The sequence below is a fragment of the Protopterus annectens genome, chromosome 4.part0 (assembly GCF_019279795.1).
Source record: "Protopterus annectens isolate FY-2018-M chromosome 4.part0, PAN1.0, whole genome shotgun sequence".
NCBI classification, from domain to species: Eukaryota; Metazoa; Chordata; order Ceratodontiformes; family Protopteridae; genus Protopterus; species Protopterus annectens.
Window position 1 is genome coordinate 881,109,985 of NC_056733.1, and position 25,975 is coordinate 881,135,959.

At 38.4% G+C, this 25,975-nt stretch overlaps 1 protein-coding gene across 1 annotated transcript in view; it reads left to right on the forward strand.

Annotated features, from left to right (window-relative positions):
• CCDC74B (coiled-coil domain containing 74B) overlaps positions 1-25,975 on the forward strand; it is a 440,825-nt gene that overhangs the window by 145,157 nt on the left and 269,693 nt on the right. The window contains exon 2 of the mRNA XM_044068838.1: positions 19,613-19,657. Coding sequence (XP_043924773.1) covers positions 19,613-19,657 — 45 coding nt within the window. The remainder of the gene's footprint in view (positions 1-19,612; positions 19,658-25,975) is intronic.

Below are 25,975 nucleotides of genomic sequence, written 5' to 3' on the forward strand. Positions count from 1 at the left end.
CGAAGTGCCTGCTCGATGTTCAACCTTCAGCGAAGGCACGCCCATTACGCATGTCTTTCGAACGCCCACCCAACCGCGGGGAGGACATGCAGACTTCACACAGAAGGCACTTCCTGCACTCCAGATGAGAATCGAACGGTAGAACCTCTTGCTGTGAGGCAACAATGCTACCGCTGCTCCACTGTGGAAATCTGTTTTCCTTAATATTACTATTTTTATGGTGTATGGTTTTCTTTGCATGTTATAAAGTAAAGTTTTCTCAGTTATTTTTAAATGTAATGGGGTTGTAATTAGGTGTGGATGCTCTTTTTTTCTTTTCTTTCTCCCTTCTCTCATTCTTTGTGTTCAGTTTTAAGAAATGTAGGCACTGCAATGCTAAAAAGCCTAGTTAAAAGAACATAATAAAATAAAAAAATAATGTGCTTTTTCTCATTCTTGCATGGGGAATGACTAGCTTAAGGACCTTGGATTGATTTAGTAACAAGTTTTAAGAGAAAGCAAGTAAAGGAAAAAGAAAATTGAATATTATGAGGCTTTTGTTCTAGCAACTTATGCTTAGTAGCAATTTTGTATCTGACCCTCTTGTCTCCATGGATGCAATCTAATAAAGAGAAATTGTTTACAGTCTGGTGGAGAATGGCTGGGGGGAAAAGAAAAGAGAAACTGGCTAGGAGATAATGTTCTCTGAAAGTATTCAGGAATTTTCCCAGCAGGGAGAGCTATAAAGATAAGACAAAATCATTTAGCACGTAGTAGAAGCACAGGCAGCACCATGCATCTTAGCATGAATAGCCTTTCTTTAGGTTAACTCAAGTTTGTGAGTGTGGATGTCAGTTTGGGACATTTGTTCCTATTAGGAGGGTAATGGTGATGGACAGGTTGACAGATGAGATCAGACAGGAGTCCCCGTAGACTATGATGTTTGCAGATGACATTGTGATCTGTAGTGAGAGTAGGGAACAGGTGGAGGAGACCCTGGGGAGGTGGAGATATGCTCTAGAGAGAAGAGGAATGAGGGTCAGCAGGACTAAGACAGAATATATGTGTGTAAATGAGAGGGAGGATAGAGGAATGGTGAGGATGCAGGGAGTAGAGTTGGTGAAGGTGGATGAGTTTAAATACTTGGGATCAACAGTTCAGAGTAATAGTGAGTGTGGAAGAGATTTGAAGAAGAGAGTACAGGCAGGATGGAGTGGGTGGAGAAGAGTGTCAGGAGTGATTTGTGACAGACAAGTACCAGTAAGAGTGTAAGGGAAGGTCTACAAGAGGGTAGTGAGACCAGCTATGTTATATGGGTTGGAGACAGTGGCATTGACAAAAAGGCAGGAGTCAGAGCTGGATGTGGCAGAGTTAAAAAGGTTAAGATTTGCACTGGGTGTGACGAGGGTGGACAGGATTAGGAATAAGTATATTAGAGGGTCAGCACAGGTTGGAAGGTTTAGAGACAAAGCCAGCGAGGAAAGATTACGTTGGTTTGGACATGTGCTGGGGAGGGATGCAGAGTATATTGGGAAAAAGATGCTAAGGATGAAGCTGCCAGGTAACCGGAAAAGAGGAAGGCCTAAGATAAGGTTTATGGATGTGGCGAGAAAGGACATGCAGGTGGTTGGTGTGACAGTGCAGGATGCAGAGGACAGGAAGAAATGGAAACAAATAATCTGCTGTGGCGACCCCTAATGAGAGCAGCCAAAAGAAGAAGAAGGGAGTATTGGGGATTGTTGTTTTTTGTTTCAGGGCTTTCAATAAAACAATAAAGTTTCGTAAGATCTGACATAGGCTCAAATGGACATAACTTGCCAAACATTAGTGTATGCATGTAACACAAAGTCTGAACTAGAAATTTAACAAAAAGGTGTTACACATAAAATATGGGCATAATAACTTTTTATTGCAACAATGCTTTCTGTAATGTTTTTAAATGTCAATGGTCTCAGAGATAAATACAAAAAAGAAAGATTAGTGAACTATTTAAATAATATAAAGTGCAAATAGCTATGTTACAGGAGACACAGTTGGAAAGAAATGAACATGTGAAGTTGATAAAGAAAGTTTTTCATGATGGTTATTCAGCAGAATATCTGAAACAAAGGAAAAGAGGAGGTCTTGTATTAATTGCAAAGGGAGCTCCAATGGTGATAGAAGAGGATAAAAAAGATAATAATGGCAGATGTGTACTGCTACGGGGCTACTGGAAAAGGGGGAGGAGGATTACACTGACGTATTTATATTCCACCTCAAACTGATATAATGGACCTTAATAAAATTCCAGGAAAAGTAATCAGTTTTCAGCAAGGAATATTACTTATAGGTGAGGATTGGAATTTGATTTGCAGCCGTGAAGATGTCTCTGGGGGCCCGTAAGGGAAAGTAGAAGAAAGAAGGGAAATATTTGGCAGAAAATATGTGAATTCAGTAATAGGAGTTTGGAGTGAATTTACATATTTTCCCCAAGATATAAAACTGTGTTAGGCTAGACAGAATTTACATTTCACAGGAACATGCGCATTTAATTGAAAGTCTTGATATGCACCCAATAACTATTTCAGATCATGCTCCAATAATAACTAAATAAAAACACAGGGTAATGAAATAAAAAATGAGACACTGGAGCTTTCCCACCTATCTGTTGAAAAGAGACGAATTTAAGGAATGGGTAGTGGAGATTATTCAGGAGTTGTTCATGGGGATAGAAATTACTTCTGAAAATATAGCTAGGAAGTGGGATGAAATTAAGGTGGAGTTTAAAAATAGGGAGGAAATAAAAGAAAGGGAGCTATGGTTAAGTAACAAGAATTAGAGGGACTGACAAATGTTAAAGTATTGCAGAATGGGGGAATCTCACAGAACAAGAAGAGGATCAACTGCAGAATGCTAGGCAGAAAATAAGGGATTACGTCAATAATATGCACGGGTTTAGAAAGATTGCTGTTAAGTAACTGATGTTAAGTTGTCTATCTCGCCTTCATTCTTGCTGGATGGGTTCGGAGCCGACCTCGGCTCCGACTCGGCCACTCTAAAAGCTCGAGAGTTGGTTCCACCGGCTCGAGGCTCCCCTTATATCCCACAATGCTAGGCGAGAGTTACCTCAGATCTCGTTTGCCGCTACAGCTTCGAGGTTGGTTGCTTCTACCGGTTCCTGGTGAGTGTTAATTTTTCTTGTAAAAGTTAATCTTTTAAACCCCTTTTAAGTTAAATTTCTTTCTTAGTTAGTGTAGATTACAAAACTTTATCCCCGACCCTAAATTTTTCCGTTTCTTTACCAAAGAACCTTTGGTTCTTCCTTTGGGCCCTTAGGCCTTCCCTTCCCTAGTGGAGTGTTTGTGTTTCTTGTAGTTTACTTTACTTTAGTGTACTTTAAATTCTAGTATTACTACTAAAATTATTATTTTTTCCTGACAGGGTATAACTTGTGTGTTTGGGTGTGTGTTTGTGTACACCTGTCAGTCAGGAAATGTCTAAAGAAGCAAAGGTCTCCGGATTCAAGAAGTGTGATGCGTGCTGTCAGAAAATGCCTCTGACAGACGCTCACACTTCTTGTGTCTATTGTCTGGGGCCTTTGCACCTGCAGGACTCCTGTGCTGTGTGCCATGGCTTCAGCCCCAGGGTCCTGCAGGAAAGAAAAAACAAATTAATTCTTAGAGGCTTACTGAACCCAGAGGATTCCCTGTCAGTTTCAACAGGGAAGCCCTCTAAGGCATCGAGGTCTTCGGCTCCGGCTTCAGGCGAGACCTCAGGTTACTCAACCTTGCCTTTATCGGCTCCGGCTGGAGCCGATAAGTCTCAGTCCACAGTTTCTGTGGCTCCCTCGGCTCCGGCCGGAGGTTATTGAGTTCCCGTGTCGGCTCCGACCAGACCTTCGGAGCCGACAACTAGAAGAGGTCTAGGTCACCATCTCTTGGCTCCGTTCATTCGGCTCCAGGATCTCCCCTGCTGTCTGAACGGAGCCAAAGGTCTCATTCCTCTAGGTCATCGAGGCTGTCGATCATGACCTTCAGGGTAGTGAGTCGACTTAAGTCCGAGGCACTAGCCCAGATGCTTCAGAGCCCGACTCATCAGTCGGTGCCTGTCCCCGTCCATCAACTTTTCCTCCTTCGACTCTCTTGAGTTCGGGCGGGTCGCGAACCGAGACTGATGCCGGGAGACAATTGTCGGCTTCGCTCCGTTTTCTTCTTTGGAAGAATCTCGGTGCGGACTTCCTCATCGGCTCGAGGGGTGGCATCGGACCCTTGTCCGACCCCTCTCCCTCTCGGGGCTTGGCGCTGGTGAGTTCGGCCGACGCCGGCCTCGAGCTCACTGTCGGTGACGAGGGGGTTCTTAGCTCCCTCGAGCGGGGACCTCTGGCTCTGCCTGACAGGGGTGCATTCGAGGTCATGCGGAGTGTGTTAGAGCCTGGCTCTACTCCACAGTCGGCTCCGTCCGCCTCCCTCTATGCTGCCTCAGGTAAGTCGAATCACTCCCTCATCCCAGACCGCAGAGAGCCAGCTCCTCAGGAGCCCCCTGTGGGATTTCATCCTCTTCCGAGGCCTCTCCTGATTTGGCAGAAGAGCCCCTCGGAAGAGGAAGTGCAAGAGGAAACACATTGACTCACCTGAGTCTATCACGTCAGACACAGATTTGGATGATTCTGAGGGTTCCCCGTTCCCCTTCTGAAGATGTCTCATTTGCAGACATTCTGGAGATCCTGAAACAGAGGGAAATTGGCCAGCCCTCAACCCTTCGGAGGACGAATCTGTGTATCTTGAGGCGTTGGCTCTCGTCCTTCCACCTCCTGGGTGTCCCCCCCCCCTTTGACCCCCTCCTGCAGGTGGTTGCTAAGAAGGCATGGGCGGCTCCTGATTCAGTGGACCCCACTCCCAGGAGACCCTCTAAGTTCATCACAGCTCCATCAGACAAGCAATTTTTATCAAAAGGAGTTTCTGTGGATGCTATGGTGGTAGCTGCTGCCACAAAGAAGGAACTGGCTGATCCTTCAGTGCCTGTCCATCCACCTAACAAGGAATCTAGGTCCATGGATAGGTACGGGAAGCGGATGTTCTCCTCAGCGACATTTACCATGCAAGCTGAACTACCTGTGCCATTTCACTCGTCTTCAAAGGGACTTGATCAAGGCGAGTGAAATGTTAAGAATCCTACAGCTGCGGGTTTCCAAGAAAAGATGAACACGCAGCTGGCTACCCTTAATTCCATATCCAACTCCTCCATGCGCCTCCTCTTATGGCCGATGGAGCGAGCAGAGCCGCAGGGACAGGTGTAGCCTTTACGTAGGCACGCCTGGATGCTATGCAATTTTGAACCTTTCAAGGCGTCTTTCACGAACTCCCTTTTGATGGATCATCTCTCTTTGGTCCTCAAGTGAAAAAACCCTGACTAGGTGCGAGACTGATGGCAAGACCTTTCTGCCGTCGGAGTCCGTTTCGACTCCTTCTGGGCCTTACCCCAAAGGCCAGAAGGGTGGGAAGATGTGGTTCCGTAAACAATCTCAAGGGACTTCGCCTGACGCAGAGTAGTTTTCCTACCAAAGGCAGAGGTGGGAATAACAATGGTAGACGTCGCCCTAGGGGCAGGGGGTCCGAACCAGGGCAATCGGGAAGCCTTCCTGACAAGCCTTTTCAGCATCCCTGAGGTGTTGCCCGACTGCCCATCTTCGAGGCAGTCGGGGAGATTGTCACTGTACCCAGAAGCCTGGCTATCCCTGACTCAAGACAAATGGGTACAGTCCATCATTTCGAAGGCTATTCTATCCCCTTTCTTCGTTTTCCAAATCAGTCAAAAAATCCCTTCCAGATGTTCCACCCGCTCAAAGGGATATAGCAGCTTTGGAAATTTCAAAACTGCTTGCAAAAGAGCAATTCAGCCAGTGCCAGCAGACCAACAAGGATCCGAATCTACTCAAGGTTCTTTTAGTTCCAAAGAAAACAGGGACTGGAGACCGATTTTGGATCTCAGTGTCTTGAACAAATCAGTCAAGAAAACAAGATTTCGGATGGTCACGCTGCAATCCATTCTTCCTTTTGGGCAAAGGAAACTGGATGTGCTCTATAGACCTTGGGATGCGTACTATCACATAAAATGAACAGACGCTCCAGAAGATTCCTCCGCTTTAGGCTGGGAACCAGTCATTTTCAGTTCAGGGCCCTGCCCTTTGGTCTCACCACTGCCCCGGTGTTTACCAAATGCATGGCAGTGGTAGCTTCTCACCTGAGACGACAAGGATTCCAGGTGTTTCCATATTTGGACGACTGGCTTCTCACAGCTCCCACCAAGCATCTCCTTCTGATGGCCAGAGATTATACTTTTCGCATTTGTCAAAAACTGGGTATTTCAATAAATTCGAAAAGTCTGTTTTGTCTTGTCGTACTATTACCTACATAGGCGCAAATTTAGATACTATAAACATGTCTGCAAGGCTAACGAACCAAAGGATATCAGACATTCACAAATTGGTGTCACTTCTTCTCAACAACAACAGAGTCAAAGCCAGGTTAGTTCTAAAGGTGTTGGGAATCATGGCAGCTGCCATACCTCTCCTTCCATTGGCCAGATACCACATGCGGATCCTTCAGTGGATACTTTTACTCAATGGTCATACCAGGAACTTCCAATGTCTCACACCATTATGATCACGCAAGCTGCAAAAGCATCTCATGTGGTGGATGTCTTCCCCAGCTCCTGTCGGGAAGACCATTTGTTCCACCTCCTCCGTTGCTACTCTTGACAGCGGATGCCTCCCTGATCGGGTGGGGGGCATTATCAGGGCAGGACAGTCCAGGGCACATGGCAACCAAAGATGCCACTTGCACATAAATGTTCTGGAGATGAGAGCAGTGCTTTAGCGCAAGCCCTTCAAGACTCTCTTCCCTTGGGAGCGATTGCAATCCAGACAGACAATATGTCTGTAGTGTGGTACATCAACAAACAAGGCGGAACCAGATCATACCCCTGTGTCGAAGCACTCAGACTGTGGCAATGGGCGATTTCTTCTCAGCGTTTTCTGATAGCAACGCACATCCCCGGAAGTCCAATCACATTGCGGACAAGTTGAGCAGAGCTATACTCATGCCTCACGAGTGGTCTCTGAAAGACTCTGTAGTGAGAGAAATCTTTCTCAAGTGGGGTCAGCCTTGCTGCGATCTTTTGCTACTCCCCAAAACAGCAAGTGCAGAGAATATTTCACTCTATTCCCTTTACCAGGCCAACCCAGCAGGGACGCTCTAGTCCAAGTTTGGCCCCGGGAACTTCTGTATGCATTTCCTTCTTCCCACTGATCTCTCAAGTAATACAGAAAGCTATCGCTCAGAAGGCCTCATTGATCCTCATTGCTCCTTACTGGCCTCGACAAGTGTGGTTCCCCTTTCTACATCAATTTCTTTTGGGCGACCGTGGAATCTGGACCTAGTTCCAGATCTTTTGATCCACCAGTCGGGTCAGTTTCATCGCCTCTCCCTCTCTGAACCTCACTGCTTGGTTCCTCCAATTCCAACCGTAGCCAGGCTTCCTCAATTATCTCACTCTGTTAGAGATATATTGATAGCTTCCCATAAATCTTCCACTCGAAAGATTTATTTGAGTAAGTGGAAACGCTTCTCATATTGGGCACAAGGAAAGGACATAGATCCTTTCACCGCTTCCATCCAACTAGTCCTTGATTTTTTAGCTGAACTCTTCCATGCAGGTTCATCTCCATCTACTCTTAAGGTTCAATTGGCAGCTATTTCTAACTTCCATGTGGGTATTTCTGAATCTGCTCTAATGTCCCACAAACTTTGCAAAGCCTTTTTGAAAGGAGTTTTTCTTCTCAGACCTCCTATAAGAAATCCTCCTTCTCCTTGGGACCTAAATTTAGATCTTGCTTCTTTGATTCTTTCCCCTTTCGAACCTGCAGCTTCATGTTCCTTGAAATTATTATCATGGAAAACTCTTTCTGGTGGCTATTACATCAGCCAGAAGAGTTTCAGAACTTCAAGCACTCAGTTGTCGTCCTCCTTATCTTTTGTTCCATAAGGACAGAGTATCCTACAGAACTAACCCGTCCTTTTTGCCTAAGGTGGTTTCAACATCAAATCTAAACCAAAGCATTGACCTCCCTGTCTTTTTTCCAGAGTATTCCAATAGGTCTGAACAAAAGTTACACTGCCTGGATGTTCATCGTCAATTAAGGTACTACTTGGATAGAACAAAACAATTCAGAAAATCTTATCAGCTGTTTGTCTCCTATGCGGAAAGCAGAAAGGGACTTTCAGTTTCAAAGGTATCGTTATCCAGATGGCTAACATCTTTGATTTCCCTGGTATATGAAATTAGACAACAGAAATTGCCTAATAAACCTAAAGCCCATTCCACCAGAGCGTTGGCTACTTCTTTAGCCTTCCAAGACAGACTGCCTATTGACACCATTTGTGCAGCGGCTACTTGGGCTACTCCTCACACTTTTATTTCTCATTATAAGTTGGATTTAGCTTCTAGGCATAGAGCTAACTTTGGTTCCAATGTTCTCAGGAGTCTGTTCCGTTAGGCCACCCGGGACAAGGTGCTAGGAACGCGGTCCCATCCAGCAAGAATGAAGGCGAGATAGACAACTTAACATATAGAAGTCATGTTCTTACCATAACGTTCCATGTTAGTTGTCTTCTTCTCGCCTTCTTCTTGCGTCCCCCCTCCTTCCCCTGGCCTGGACAGACCTAGAGGAGTTGTGATCGTGACCTCTCTTTCTACCACCTCTTTCTTAGTCATATGCTGTTATGCATATTTCTTGGTTCAGGATGTAGGTCACCCTTCTTTCTTCCTGTTGTTAGAGGTGGATTCTGTTTTACAGTTATACTGTTACTGTTATAAGCTGGGGTTAGCTTACAAACGAGATCTGAGGTAACTCTCGCCTAGCATTGTGGGATATAAGGGGAGCCTCGAGCCGGTGGAACCAACTCTCGAGCTTTTAGAGTGGCCGAGTCGGGGCAGGTCGGCTCGAACCCATCCAGCAAGAAGAAGGCGAGAAGAAGACAACTAACATGGAACGTTATGGTAAGAACATAACTTCTATTTTTCTTATAACAACACTGGAGCACAAAAACTTTTAGTCAGTGACTTAGGCAACAGAAAGTAGAAAAGGCTATTGCCAAGCTTAGGGAGCCTGTAACAAAAAAGGTAACAAGATATCCTGTAGAGGTATTAGAAATATTTTGGAAATTCTATGAAAGTCTGTATAAAGCACAGAAACGTGGAAATCAAGAAAAGATACAAATGGAAATGTTTATGGAAGAATTAAATATACCAAGGTTAGAGGTAGACAGGGTTGCCAAATTTCCGACTGGTCAGGTAGGGACTAATAAAAAAAAAAAAAAGGTCTTCCACGTCTTTAATGCAGAACATCAGAGTTCCACATTAAACAGAAGCCAATCAAAAATAAACACAGACCTACTTCTGTTTAATGCGAAACATTGCAGTTACACATTGCACAGAAGTAGTTCTGTTTTGCGATGTTTTGATTGGCCTGTATACCGGTATACGGGCCAATAAAAAATCGCTAAACATGGAGCTACTTCTGTTTAATGCGGAACTGCAATGTTCCGCATTAAACAGCTCTATTTTGTTTCCGATGTTTTGATTGGCCCGTATGCCAGTATATGGGCCAATCAAAAAAAACAAAAAAAAACAAAGCGGAGGCTGCCCGGGATTTAAACTAGCAGGGCGGGACTCGGGATCAGGCTGCTGATCTCAGGACAGTCCCGCCGAAATAGGGACGTCTGGTAACCCTGGAGGTAGATGAGGCTGAATTACTAACAGTTAGGACAGGAGGAGATTCGATAAAAATTGTGATGTATAACCAGTCTACTGGAAAATCCCTAGGAATAGATAGTATTCCTATGGAAGTTTGGAAGCAAGGAGGGGAAAAAACTGATAAAGATCTGGAACGTTTTGTTTAACAGTATTTTAAGAGGAGGAAAAGTACCAACATCCTGGAAGAAAGCAGTGGTAGCTGTAATACCTAAAGAGGGCAACAATCCGGCAGATCTATCTTCATACAAGCCCATTTCAGTATAAACCATGATTATAAAGTGTTTGTGTCTATAAAGGTTAAACTTATGGCAAAAGTAATGCCAAAATTGATAGATATAGATCACTGTGGTTTTGTGGAGGGAAGGCAAACATTTGACATTAACAGAACACTGATGGTCCAGAAGGAAGCAGAATGTAAGAAAATGCTATTGTTGTTTGTGATTCTTGATGCAGAGAAGGCATTTGACAGAGTAAGATGGGACTTTATGAGCAGGGCAATGGAAGCATTTATATTTCCTGAAAAAATTATAAGGTTGATTACGAGGATATTTGAGAGATCAGAGCTAAAAATTAAAGTGAGTGGGGTCCTCTCTGATAATTTCCTGCTTGAGCAGAGGAACCAGGCAGGGGTGTCCTTTTTCCCCTTTGTTATTTGCATTATATTTAGAACCACTGGAATGAAAATAATACTCAGTAATTCAAGGTTATATTTGGTATGGTAAAAAAATGCTGACTCTATTTGCAGATTATATTATTTTATACCTGACAAAACCAGAAAGAGACATTACAATGTTGTGGAACATTTGTACTGCAAGTTAGAGACTGCCTTCCCTACCAATGATTGATATCAGAGTATAGGCAGAGAAAAAGAAATTGGGGGGTCCTAAATAAAAGGCCAGCACTGGTAGACATTTTAGTAGAATCTAGAACAGAAGCTGCCATCAAAAAAGGAACAATTAGCAGAGCATATAAAATATTGCATGATAACTATAAGAATCAATCAGCGGCACTTAGAAAGGACTGGAAAGCTAGACTGGATAAGCAATTCACAAAGAAACATTGGGAGGATATATGTATGTCTTCCAAATATGCAACAAAATGTAGAAGATCTAGGATTTTTGCTTGGAAATGTTTACATAGATATTTTTATACCCCAAGTAGACTCTAGAGAATTTTTCCTCAGGTAGATAGCAAATGTTGGAGGTGTGTCAGGGAAGAAAGATTTAATTGGGAGCATATTTTCTGGGAGTGTGGTGAGTTGGTGGACTTTAAGGATTCCCTGTGGGATGCACTGTCGGAGATGCTGAGTGGGCAGACTGATGTGACGAGGGAGATGATTCTTCTGAGCAATGATACAGAATCGCAATTCCCTAGACATGGTAAGGCCTTGCTGTGTCTAATGTTGGTGGCTGCCAAAAAAAGCAAGTACTAGGAAATGGAAATCAGAATCTAAACCAACTATACCAGAAGTAGTGAATATAATAACAGAGATAAAGCAACTGGAACTGAGATCTTTAGAAAAGGGTAGGAGCAAACTACATAGGAAAAAATGGGAATTGTGCAAACAATACATACAGAGGAGGAATGAGGTTGAAAAGAAGGGAGGACTTAAGTGAGCTATCCAGTGTTTGACTGAAAATGATTGGGTAGATAAGTGATCTATAATGTTTGCAACTGGGAGTGTGTCAATATAGTTTGTGATGTAAAATGTTTACAACTACGATTGTAACGGTGTGGATTGTTTTAATTTATATAAAGGTATAATTTCCTATATCATGATAGTTTAATAAATATATTTCTTGTTTAAAAAAAAGGACAGGAATTGAATAATTTATGTAATGTTGTTTAGGTTATATAATATACAGCAATATATGTGAAGTATTTTGTGTCCTTCGGCTTTTCCCGGTTAGGGGTCGCCACAGTGGAACTCCGGTCCGCTAATGATTGGCAGTAGATTTTTACGTACTGGCTTGCCGGGCCTAACGCACAACCTTCAATAAAGGAATGCCCATTCACGCATGTGGCTACACAGAAGATGCTCTAACTGAGAATCGAACGGGCAACGTCTAACTGTGAGGCAACAGCGCTACCGCAGCACCACCACCGCAGTCATAATGTTTGTAAATGTGAACTTATTAATACAGTTTGATTATGTTTATATAAATGTAAATTTGCCTATGTCACAAGTGATAATTCAATAAAGGTGTTAAAAAATCCACCAGGCTGAGTAAGCATGATATTCTCTTGATGAATACAAACTGAGTTGAATCAAGTGTGTGGTGGTTCCCTGTGTCCTGATTGATTAATTTCATGATAAGTCTTTTTATGGCTTTGAATATGAGTTTGATCAGACATATGGGTCTGTAATTGCCTGGGTTTGTGGAAGGTCTTCCCTTATGCAGGGGAATCTCTGTAGATGTTTTCCATTCACTTGGTATAAAACATGTATGGAGGCTGAGATTGAACAGTTTTGTTAAGGATGTGGGACTTTATAGACCTGTTGTGAATTATACATTTTTTTTCTTTTCTGTTATTTGTGGTTGATTATTCTGGGCTGCTTCTGACATGAATGAATGAATTAATATGAATGGAGCCCATGACAAAAATCATTACAGTATTCCACAGAAAGCACAGTTCTTCTTATATGATGTTGAATAGTGAATGACAGAGCATTAAATCATTTTTGTGTAACCATTTGAAATGTCAGGACCCCATTCAGAAAGTCTGAAAATGTGGAGACTGTATGGCCGAAAAAATGGACTTACATATACCAAGTCTGAGATGGCTATTTCTCTGAATATTCCCTTTTCTCTGGGGTATGGCGATCTCATAGTTGGCATATCTAAGTTCAGAGGGTATGAGGAGCTTGCCCCCCTGCAAAAAACAAAATTTAAATGGGAAGAACAATGTTAAATGTTTGCTATTATTCTGCATTTTTAGGTTTTTTTTCTCAGTGTGTCAGCACTTGGCTTTAGAAGTACTGACATTTAAATAGGGAGCCCATCTTAGTCTTTTTATCCTCCCCAGCCTTTACATTTCAAATGCTGCAGACTCTCAGATCATCACTTCATCTCCCTCATCCTGTTTGGTCTCTATCATCCACTTTAATTTCTCATGGTGGACTCTTCCATTTCACAGGGAAAATTTGCCTTGTCAGATCTCTGAAACTTTGTTGGCCAGCAGTTATGTTGAGAGCTGGAAACCAGTAAGATATATTCTGTTACTGAGTTATTCTGTTTTTGTAAACAAGAAACATCTTTATTAATTATAACTTATGACATAGGAAGTCATACATTTATATAAATGAAAACAAACCATACTGGCATATATTTACTTATAAACATTATACAGCACCTTTAATCTATGTAGTCATTGTCAGTCAAATTTTACATAGCTCATTCAAATCCTGCCTTCTTTTAAACCTCACTCCTCCTCCAAAATGTTATTCTGCATGTATTGCTCCCACAATTCACGTTTTTGTAATTTGCTCCTACCCTTTTCTAAAAATCACATTTCCAGTTATTTCATCTCCTTTACTATATTTAATACTTTGGGTACAGTTGGTTTAGACTTTGATTTCCATTTTCTAGTAGTTGTTTTTTTGGCAGCAGCCATAATTAGACTCAGCAATGCCTTACTATATCTTAGCAATTCTGATTCTGTGTCATAGCTCAAAAAATCATTTATTTAGTTATACCAATTTGCTCAACCAGTATTTCTTTTTTTCCAATAAACATGTTTATTAAATTATCACATATGACATAGGCAATCTTACATTTATATAAATGAAAAATAAACATTGACACCACTTTAGCTGCAAACATTATACATCCCAGACATCATTGAAACAACTGTAGTTGAAAACATTATACATCACTTATAATCTATCCAGTCATTGTCTGTTAAGTAATATATGGCTCATTCAAATCCTTTTTTAGCAGCCACCATAATTAGACTCAACAAGGCTTTACTGTGTCTAGGCAATTCTGATTCTGTATCATAGCTCAAAAAAATCATCTCCCAGGCAATCCAATCTGCTCACCCAGCATCTCCGACAGATTGGTCTGCAGGGAATCCCTAAAGTCTGCCAGCTCATTACACTCCCAAAAAATATGTTCCCAGCCACCTTTTTCTTGCCCATCACACCTCCAACATTTGATATTCACCTGAGGAAAAATTCTTTGGAGACTTCTTGGGGTGTAAAAATACCTATGTAAACACTTCCAGGCAAAGATCCTAAATCTTCTAGACTTTGTTGCATATTTGGGAGATACACTTATATCCACCATTGTCTCTGAATTGCTTAGCTAATCTCTCTTCCCAATCCTTTCTAAGCTCCTCTGATTGATTCTTATAATTATCATGCCATATTGTATATGCTGTACTAATTATTTTTTTTAACAGCAGCTTCTGTTCTAGATTCTATTAAAAACTCTACCAGTGCTGGTCTTTCGTTTAGGACCCCCCCCCATTTCTTTCTCTTTGCCTATACTCTGATATCAATCCTTTTTTTTTGTACAAGAAACATCTTTATTAAATTATCGTGTGTGACATAGACAATCTTAAATTTATATAAATGAAAATAAATCACAGCAGCACAATTTCAGTTGCAAACATTATACTTTACAAACTGCTAACACAACTGTAGCTGCAAACATTGTACATCACTTTTAATATAGCCAATCATTGTCAGTCAACCACTGCATAGCTCATTCAGATGTTGTCTTCTTTTAAACATCGTTCCTCCTCTGCATGTAGTGGTCCCACATTTTCCATTTTTTCCTGTATAATTTACTCCTACCCTTTTCTAAAGATCCCAGTTCCAGTTATTTTATCTCTGTTACTATCTTTGTTACTTCTAGTAAAGTTGGTTTAGACTTTGATTTCCATTTTCTAGTTATTGCTTTTTTTGTCAGCCATCATAATTAAACTCAGAAAGGCCTTACTATGTCTAGGCAATTCCAACTCTTTATTATAGCTCAAAAATAATTTCCCTAGTCACTGCAATTTGCTCACTCAGCATCTCCAACAGAGCAGTCTGCAGGGAATCTTTAAAGTCAGCCAACTCATTACACTCTAAGAAAATATGTTCCCAGTTACCTCTTTCTTCCCCATCACATCTCCAACATTTGCTGTTTACCTGAGGAAATATTCTTTGGAGCCTGCTTGGGGTATAAAAACATCTGTGTAAACACTTCCTGGCAAAGATCCTAAATCTTCTAGATTTTATTGCATATTTGTGAGACATACATATATCCCCCCCATTGATTCTATTTGAATTGATTATCCAGTCTCTCTTTCCAATCCTTTCTAACATCCCCTGATTGATTACTATAGTTATCATGCAGTATTTTATATGCTGTTCTAATCATCCCTTTTTAAAAGCAGCTTCTTTCTAGATTCTACTAAAAACTCTACCAGTGCTGGTCTTTCACTTAGATCCACCTATTTTTTCTCTTGGCCTGTACTGTGATATCGGTCCTTGACAGGTAAGGCAATCTATAGCCTGCAGTCCAAATAAATTCTTGGCCTCTTCCCATCCTATCACATTTCCTTCACTAATTATTTGCTTTCAATACCTTGGTTCTTTTACCATTTTTCCAGTAAATTCCAGCGTCATCTTGTCTATTGTTTGTATCCCTAATTCCAGTCATCCCTATCAGCAGAATCTCCTTTCTCCATTTCGATGTTCCATCACCTCTTTCCACTTTGAATTATAGCTTTCTGCTTATATATATATATATATACGTATATATATATATATATGTATATATATGTATATATATATATGTATATATACATATATATATATATACATATATATATATATATATATATATATATATATATATATATATATATATATATATATATATATATATATATATATATATATATATATATATATATATATATATATATATATATATATATATATATATATATATATATATATATATATATATATATATATATATATATATATATATATATATATATATATATATATATATATATATATATATATATATATATATATATATATATATATATATATATATATATACATATATATATATATATATATATATATATATATATATATATATATATATATATATATATATATATATATATATATATATATATATATATATATATATATATATATATATATATATATATATATATATATATATATATATATATATATATATATATATATATACATATATATATATATATATATATATATATATATATATATATATATATATATATATATATATACATATATATATATATATATATATACATATATATACACATATATATATATATATATATATATATATATATATATATATATATATACATATATATATATATATATATATACACACACACATATATATATATATATATATACATATATATATATATATATATATATATATATATATATATATATATATATATATATATATATATATATATATATATATATATATATATATATATATATATATATATATATATATATATATATATATATATATATATACACATATATATATATATATATATATATATATATATATACATATATATATATATATATATATATATATATATATATATATATATAAATATATATATATGGGTCTAGGGCATTTCACTGACATATATATATATATATATATATATATATATACATATATATATATATATATATATATATATATATATATATATATATATACACATATATATATATATATATATATATATATATATATATATATATATATATATATACACATATATATATATATATATATATATATATATATATATGGGTCTAGGACATTTCACTGAAAGCATATTTCACTGAAAGTCAAATTAGTGTGCACTTTTCACTGAAACCTCAATTCACTGAAACACATTTCACTGAAAGTTATATATTGCCTTTATCCCACTGTAGTGTGACCCTGGAGTTAGTATATGTAGTAAGTGGGGGTGTGAGGGGCACTGTCCCCCACATTGGGGGGTGTCGGGGGCATAGCCCCCCCTACATATTTTAAATATTTTGAACTATATAAATGGATACTTGCAATTCCAATATATTACTCTTTTCCAAACATAATATATACTTAAAATATGTGGTGGGCTACACCCCCCCCACCCCCTAACTATATATACTAACTCCAGGGTCGGACTAAAGAGGGGAAAAGGCCATATATAACTTTCAGTGAAATGTGTTTCAGTGATTTGTGCTCAGTCATTTCAGTTTCAGTGAAATGTGTTTTCAGAGAAGTATCCTAGACCCATATATATATATATATATATATATATATAGTAGCCTTAACTGTGTAGCTCTGAAATACCCCTTCAAATCAGGTAATCCAAAACCACCTTATTCTGTTGGAAGAATCAGCTTATCCTACTTTACTTTTACCATCTTGTTCTCTCAGATAAAATCTTTCGGCTCTTTATTAATTACTATCCACAACTTCTCCTCTGGTTGATAAAAATATGCCTGACCTGTGTATAACTAAAGGGACGAAAACATTTTAACTGGTTGTAGTTTGCTATCCATATCCATAAAATAGAGCTTCCAATGTCTCAGTTTTTGTTTTATATTTTGTTTAGTCTCTTCCCACATATCCTTAGCTGACACAACAAAATCCTTTTTAAGTCATACTCCTAAGTAGTTCATTTTATCATGTCCCCATAAACATGGATATTGCTGAACCAATTTGTTGTGAGTACATAGTTTACTATTGCCTTTGTTTTAGCTTCATTAATTTTGTATCCCAAAAAGACATGAGACTGTCTCAAAATGTTGCATAAGACTGAAATATCCTTTTCTGGTTTATTAGGTATAAAATAATATCATCAGCAAATAAAGCCAGCTTTTCTTGACTACCATACCAGTTATAGCCTTGAATTTCTGAGTCAATTATTTTCTTTTCTAATGGTTATAAATATAATGCAAATAGCAATGGGGGAAGGGGACACCCCTGCCTGGTTCCTCTGCTTAAACAGAAATTGCCAGAGAGGAGCCCACCCACTTTAATTTTTGCCTCTGATTCCTCATATATCCTACTCATTAACCTTATAATTTTATCTAATAAGTCCTGAACAATTTCCACTACCCATTCTTTAAATTCCTCTCTTTTCAACAGATAGGTGGGAAAGTGCCATTGTCTCATTTTTATTTCATTACACTGTGTTTTTATTTTACTTATTATTGGCATATGATCTGAAATAATTATTGGACATGTATCAACACTTTCAATGAAATGCATATGTTCCTGTGAAATGTAAGTTTTGTCTAGCTTAGTCCAATTTTTGTATCTTGGGGAACAATACATAAATTCATTCCAAACTCCTCTTACTAAATTCACATCTTTCATGCCAAATATTTTCATAAATTTTTTCAAAAATCTACTCTCTTTTGTTATATTTTCCCTTCTAGGGCCCCAGATACATCCTCACTACTGCAAATCATAGTCCATTCCCACCTATAAGTAATGTTCCCTGCTGAAAGCTGATTATTTTTCCCAGAATGTTCTTAAGTTTCAGTATAGCAGTTTTAGGCGGAATATAAATACATCTCAGTGTAATTCTCCTTCCTTGCCAGTAGACCCTTAGTACTACAAATCTGTCATTATTATCTTCTTTATCCTCTTCTGTCACTATTGGAGCTCCACTTGCAATTAATATAAGTACTCACCTTTTGCTTTATCCCAGATTTTCTGCTGAATAACCACAATGAAAACCTTTCTTTATCAAATTAATATGCTCATTTCTTTCCAGATGTGTTTCCTGTAGCATATCTGTTTGCACTGTACATTTTTAATTAATAAAGTTCACTACTCTTTCTTTTTTGTACATATCTGTGAGACCATTTGCATTTAAAGATAATGTAGAAAGTGTTGTTATTATGTTAACAAGGTATTATCAATCCGGTTATGTGTAGCAGTTATTTTTTAATGTCTAGTTCCAGCTTTTGTGTTACATGCACACACTAATGTTTGGCAGGTTGATCTTTTATACAATAGTTCTTGTCATACCATTAGAACCTATGCCGCATCTTACAAAACTTTTTGTTTTAGTGAAAGCACTCAAAAGAAAAAACACCCCTAAAACCTATTAATACCGACACACAGAACTATGTACATATTCAAATATTGAAGTTTAACCCTCCTAACTGGAGCAATCGTCCCAGACTGACATGTACACTGACAGACTTGATTAAGCTATATGGAAGATTATTCATGCTAAGACTTTTACTGGGTTATTCTTGTTTGCATAGGCCTAACTTCTTTGTACCCCCCCCCCATAGCCAGCCAGCACAGTGCAGAAGCAAGACCTGCATTACTGGAGCATGAGTGGGTGTAACTGTAGGATATGCTTCATTTGGTAGATTGACATACTGCCTGGTGGTTCCCTGTTGATCTAGGAACCTGTCTTGCCCATAGGTGGTGTTTGAGGTGTAAAGTGTAGTCATAGGTATCCTTTGGAGGGAAGTGAGCTAGAATCAGCTCTTCAGTCCCCCGGAAGGCTCAGCAGTAGCTTTGTATGCTGGTTGAAACCAGGCCATTTGAGGCTACATTTATCACTGCATCTCTCTGTACCATGAAGCCAGTGTCTTCTCCTATTTAATGATTTATTTTCATTGTGTTGCCTGCTACAGATTTGCTGTAGCTGTAGAAATCTATGTATAATCTTAAATGGAATAAAGGGCCTGTCTTAGGGCAAGGACTGTGTGTAAAGGTCGCAGAATGTAATGCTACATATGCCACCAGTGTAATATACTGTTTTCTGTTTGTAGATCTCCATTACAAACTGATCATGGACCAGAGGATATACAGATCAGGTAGGCTTTTTCTATTTTTTGTGTCTGATTTGGGTTTTCCCATTTTGTACTTTATATTCTGTTTTTATTAATGGTTCATAGTTATGTTATGTTATTTTAATTGCCACACCCCACAACAATCTAACATTTCAGCTGTCAGGTAAGGCTCTTTTAGTATTCTAGTAAGTGGAATCTTCTAAAAATCGACATAACAACCACAAACGTAAATGTACGCCCGTTAAAAAAAATAGAAAAATATTCATTATTACCACTACTGTAGTAGCCTTTAGGCTATATGGTTTGTGCCATGCCCAAGACACAACTGGTCAGCTTCCTAAGCTCTAGTTTCCTCCCACACTTCCACTCTGACTGCCAAATAATCAACCCTGAAGAGGTAAAATTAGCAGTCAGAGTGGAAAATCTTTACTACTTTCTTGCTGCCTTGTGAAGAGGCAGTTCAGAAGCTTCATAAGTGCCTCAGCCAGCACTTCAGCTACTTTTCCTGTCAGAAAAGTCCACTTCATGGTACCTTCTACACAGGAAATTTAATTATTTTGTACATATAAAATTATAAAGGGTTTTTAATTTTATTTACTTTAGTGGTTCTAGCCCTTAAAAAAACTTTATTTCTTAACTGCAGTCTATTTCCTGTCTGGGATCATTACTTTTAGCTTTTGCCAGTAATGAGGCTTATTTTATGTAGAAATGTACTGCTTATGCAAACATTTTCATTTCTTATAAAAGTTTGTGTGTGGCAGTGTTTTATTGGGCAGGTACAACAACAGAGCATGTAGTACTTGTATTTATGGTGTGACAACTTGTCTGCCATTTGTTTTATCAGCCAGAATTTTACTTTTAAGAAAGTTGTGACAGATTTTTAGTAAGCTGTTTATGCATTTACACAGCATGTCGTGCATGTGTTAGTGCTGTGGCAACTTACCTGCCATATTTTTCTGTTAGACTGTTTTTTCTAAGGGGTTCTAACAGGATTTTAGTGTGCTGCTTGCTCATTATTGTGTTTTGGGGACGTTGTCTTTTGGGATAAGTGTAAGTTTGCCACTTTGACAACTTACTTCTGACTCCTTCTCATGTTCCTAACCACCTCTAACTCATTCTCCTTGGTAACAGCATGGATACTTATCCCAGTCCTGCTAGTACGACTTCCTCAATTTCTAGAAAAAAAAAAACTTACCTGCTGAGAGCCCTTGCTGTCTACTTGGGCTTAATCTGTGCCTCCACCAGTAGGAGGTGAACCTGCAGTGGCCATTTGTTGTTCCTCAGACTAGTCACTTACCTGTTCAGTTTCTTCTAGTGTAGTCCTTTTGGCTACCATGAACAAGGGTTTAGCCACATCTTCTTCAGCTGTTTCCAGTGTCCAAGTCCACACATGGGAGAACAATTTATACTGTGACATGGAGTTTCTCTAGGGGATGCTACAGGATGTGTCTGGGATAGAGACTTCTTGGAGGGGAGTTGCTCTCCTAGTCAATCAGAGTAGATACCTTAAAACCCAAAAAATTAAATATTGTTCTCCTGAAGAAATGGTATCCGTATGAAAATATGATTTTCTTACCTTAGCTAAGTAGCTGTTAGAGACAGTTAATCTTGTTGCATAGCCTTTAGCACCTGTTAAGCAGGTCAGTTAATTTCCCTGAGGACAACTGGTCAGATTAGTCTGAAATACATAGACTCAGCTTTGTATACTGTAGATTCTAGAGTCCATTACTCTGATGCTGAGGAAGATTGGTCCTCACAACCTCCTCAGGAGGGGTACATTCTTTTCTCAATTTATTGCTAGGATTTATTGGTTGTTTTATTGGAAATAATGGATGTTTCCACTGAATTGAGATTAGTTAATATGCTGTAAGTGGATTTGCCTTATTTCTATGCCTATTCTAGTGTCAACCTTGAAGGAGTTATATTATGCTGTCTGTAACAACTCATATTCACAATTTGCAGTCCAGATAAATGCACGTAGGTAAGAGGCTAAGGTTATCTTCCAAGCCTTATCCTGCAGATATAGAGGGAAAGATCTTGAGACAGATTTGGTATTAACATTTTTATTCTTCCACTTTGGCATATGGAATTCTTAACTACTAGTCCCATGTGTGGAATTCCATACATACTTCAATCTTGCTGTTTCTAATAGCTAAACATGCCTTAAAGTTCTGTTTGGTTGTGCAGATACTGTGTCTAGTGCCTCTTCTTCTCCTGCTGTTTGAACAGGTATGCCTGTGCATGAAATTAGAGAATTTCTGTTGAAATAAAGTCTGAATTTTTGAGTTCATCTTTGGAGAAAAAGTCTTTATTTGGACCATCTGGTGGTTAGATCGACAAATAATTTGATAAAATAGGGAAATTAGTTTAGGGAGTGTCTAGATTTTTCAGCCCCTACCTCCTCACTTTCAAATCTCCCAGTTCCTCTTTCACACTTAAGAAACACACAGAGTTGGCAGGAGGGGAACAATATCAAACAGAAACGTTTACAATAAGGAGGCAGTCTACAACTTCAGGATAGCTATGCTAGCATGCCTCCTTCCTGCCCCCCCCCCCCCGAACCAGTCGCTCAAACCTGGCTCTGTTCATTCCCCCGGACAACAAATTATGACAGACCCATGGGGGGGGGGTTAAAGGTGACGCTGGATACAAAAAAACTCCTCTCAAGGGATTTCCTTTCTACCCTCCAAAGACTTCTCTTCCAGAATGCTTCCTGTACCAAAGAAAGAATCTTCTTGGAGATCAGTTTTAAATCTTCATTCCTGTTTCAGTAAGGGCAAGTTCCAGTATTCAAGATGTTGACCCTTCAGAGTTTGTTACCTCTTATTCCAGAGGGAAGCTTTATGGCAGCAATGGGGCCTAAAATGTCTTGATCACACAGTCAGTTTTTGCATTACCCTTTGGGTTATCTGTTGCTTCAAGCATGTGAAATCTTTATTATTTAAAAGAATGTATGAGCTGGTGTATGTGACTTTGTTCTGAAGAAGTCTGTTTTATTGATTGTCAGATGAAAGTGCATAACAAAGTCTTAATAAACTATTTGATAGACTACTGATTTTTTCTGGCTCCTCTTTTTGGACATGCTGGTATCCACATGTTTTCTCTGACCAAAAAGCAGTTAGAGTGGAACTGTGGGAAGGAGCCAGAACTTTTGGAAGATGGATGGTTGTTGCAACTTGGACAAGACACAACACATATAGCCTAAAGGCTACTGCAGCAGTGAGGAATTAGAAAATTGACTGTTATGGGTAAGTGAAACTTACACAACTTTACTTTTCTTAGGAAACCAATGAGTGATTTAAATGCTTCTGAGAGTCCACTGAGGTGTTTTCATGAGGAATCTTGCAAAATAAACTAGAAGAAACAATAGAACATGAAGCTGAGGGCCTTTAAGTACTGCCTTACCATAAAGCTCTTCTATTTAAAGAAATTAATTCTCGCGCATACTTATGGTTAAAAAATTAAGAACTTTATTAGACACATACAAGCGTGCGCACATGCACACACACACACACACACACACACACACACACACACACACACACACACACACACACACACACACACACACACACATACATGCACATGCACACACTTTGAAAAACCTTATGAAATACCACACCTGAATGTACTGTGAAATACTGTTCATTTTTTAAAGTCTGGCATTTCATAATACTTTTACTACTAATATGTGTACTAAAAATTTCTCATCACACACTGAACTCCCAGCCATTTCTCTTGAGATACAATTTCATCTGGACTGAGTTTATGATATGCCCTAGAAAGGTTACAAAAGATGATGGTGTTAGTAATGATTTGTTGTAATTTATGGTGACTCACCAAAGACTGTATTAAAGATACTGTTATAAAGATGTGCTCCATTAAAAATTCTTGGGAATGAACTGTTAGCAATCACCCAGATATGAAATAATGTATATATTTTGTTTCATGAGATATGCAAGCACTGGTCTAAGCATGTGGTAAATGCATTGGTACCTGTGTATAGTCCAGATGGCAGAGTTGCAAACTGAAAGTGATGATGAGCTATCAGAAAATCTTAGTCAGCTGTCTGTGAAGTGTATTATCAGAATGAATATGCAGGTACACACTTCTTCCATGTCAGTGTTAGAGTAAAAAAAACAAAAACTTATGAATGAAAGAGTTGCTTTTGATGTTACCATCCTAAATTTCTTTGTATAAATGCGTGTTCATATGTGACCTGATAAATCTAGTAGTGGTCTTAGAATGCAGGAATGGAAAGCATGTCCTCTCTGAGCAGTGAATATCCAGTACACTGTCTTCTTTATATGCAGTCCGTTTGTCAGTAACAGAGCCTGCGACAACAGATGTGACAGGGTGGAAGGAACAAAATGGGAAAGCAACATCTCTAAAAGTTCTATTTTGTATCCTTAAACTGCTCTCCATAAAATTACTTTATCTCTAGTTCTCGTTTTGCCTTCAGATAGTGCCCTGCCTTCCTGCGGTGTGGGGGATAGAAGGGATGGAAAGGATGTAAGCTGCAGCCGCATCATAAATTGAGACCATTTCTGCTTGCACTGTCTTTGTCTGTGAAGTTGCTGGGCAAGCATGTTCTTTCCATAAATGGTACCATCTCTGAAACTGTGCAGTGGAGATATGATACAGCTCTTTAAAGGAAGATTTTTTTTTCTTGTCCTTTTTCTCTGAATTTCTCATTGAATCAGCTGGTTAATTGATTTTTTTATTTGGTTTTAAAACAATAAATAAACAAATCAATTGTAAAACAAAAAAGCAAGCCTTGAATGACTGGACATCAAGTAACTGAGATATTATTCCTTGAGGATAACTCTGTTCTTCAGCCAGGCATGTCTTCTTTGGATTATCACCAACACTGATGACCTGGAAGAAGTATCCTCAGCGTCATCTGTGACATTAAAGCTCTACAGTTTATCCTTTTCTAAAACTAAAATCTTCTGTATGCATTCCTGTACTTGCTCTAAGATCAAATTGTGATAATAGTTATGCTGGGTCTATATCAGAAGATCGAAGTTTCAAAACTTTGAATCTGATATGGTCGACACCATATGATCGAAGTCTTGAAACTTCAAATCTTTTAACGGAGCTCTCTGTACAGCGCAGAAAGGGAAGATTTCCCTTTTCTGCACTGTAATGCAATCTCTGAGTTGGTATATTTAAGTAGCAGGGGGTGAGGGGGGCACAAGGGGGGCTTGCCCCCCTGCTTAGAGCATTTAAATGGTTTGTTTTTGTAGATTGTTGTGTTTTATTACATTTTCGATGTTTCAGAACTTCGATTATATGGTGTCGACCATATCAGATTAGAAGTTTTGAAACTTTGATCATGTAATATAGACCCGTTATGTCTGCTGTATGCCTAAGAGCCATTATAGCCAGATTTATGGATATAATGCACCTTCTGAATTTGTGTGTTATGTTAATAGTAGTACCACATTTTTAAAATTCACTTCCATAAATTCTGTAGATGAAATCAACTTCCTTGATGTAGCGATATTGAGGGATGACACCAATAGGCTGTACACAAAACAATACAAGAAACCATGCCATGTGAATACTTTGTTGTCACATGACAGCATGCACCCTCAGCACATTTTTAAGAATGTTGTAAGAAATCAAGCTTTTAGAGCTTCTAGGCTCAATGGAAGGGAAGCAGACTTTATGGATTGCACTGACAATGTTATTAAAAATGTAATAGAGAGAGGTTATGATGAGAAGATGGTAAAGAATAATGTACAGAAAGTGGCCAAACTTAAGAGATTCAGTAGCAAAACCTTTCTTCTCAGACAGAAGTGCTTCTAGTAACATTAAAAATACTAATACTACAAGGAAACTTAAGATACCCCTATACTACTCATCTGATGTATATAAATATGTGGGCATAGTAAAGAAAAATTGGGGTATTTTAACCTCAGACAAATATATTAGTAATGTTATTGACTATGAACCTAGGTTTTTGTTTAAAAATGAGCTGTCCCTTAAAAGGAAGCTATGTTTTCCAAGGAATGAATTTAAAGCTTTAGAGTATGAAGGTTTAACCATGTGTGGATGGTGTAATTATTGTAGTTACTTGAACACCAGTACTAAATTTATACACCCAGATGAAAAAAGGGGATGCACTTTTAAAATTTCTGCTACATGTAATACTAAACATGTGGTATATCTTGCACATTGTTTGAAATGTTTTAAATTCTATGTTGGGAAAACTGATAGGGCACTTAAAGATCGAATCAGAGAACATATATATCATATTAATAGAAGGGATAAAGTTAGTGCACTTTCTAAGCATGTCAGTGACAATGATGATGGACATATTTTTAAGTTTATTGT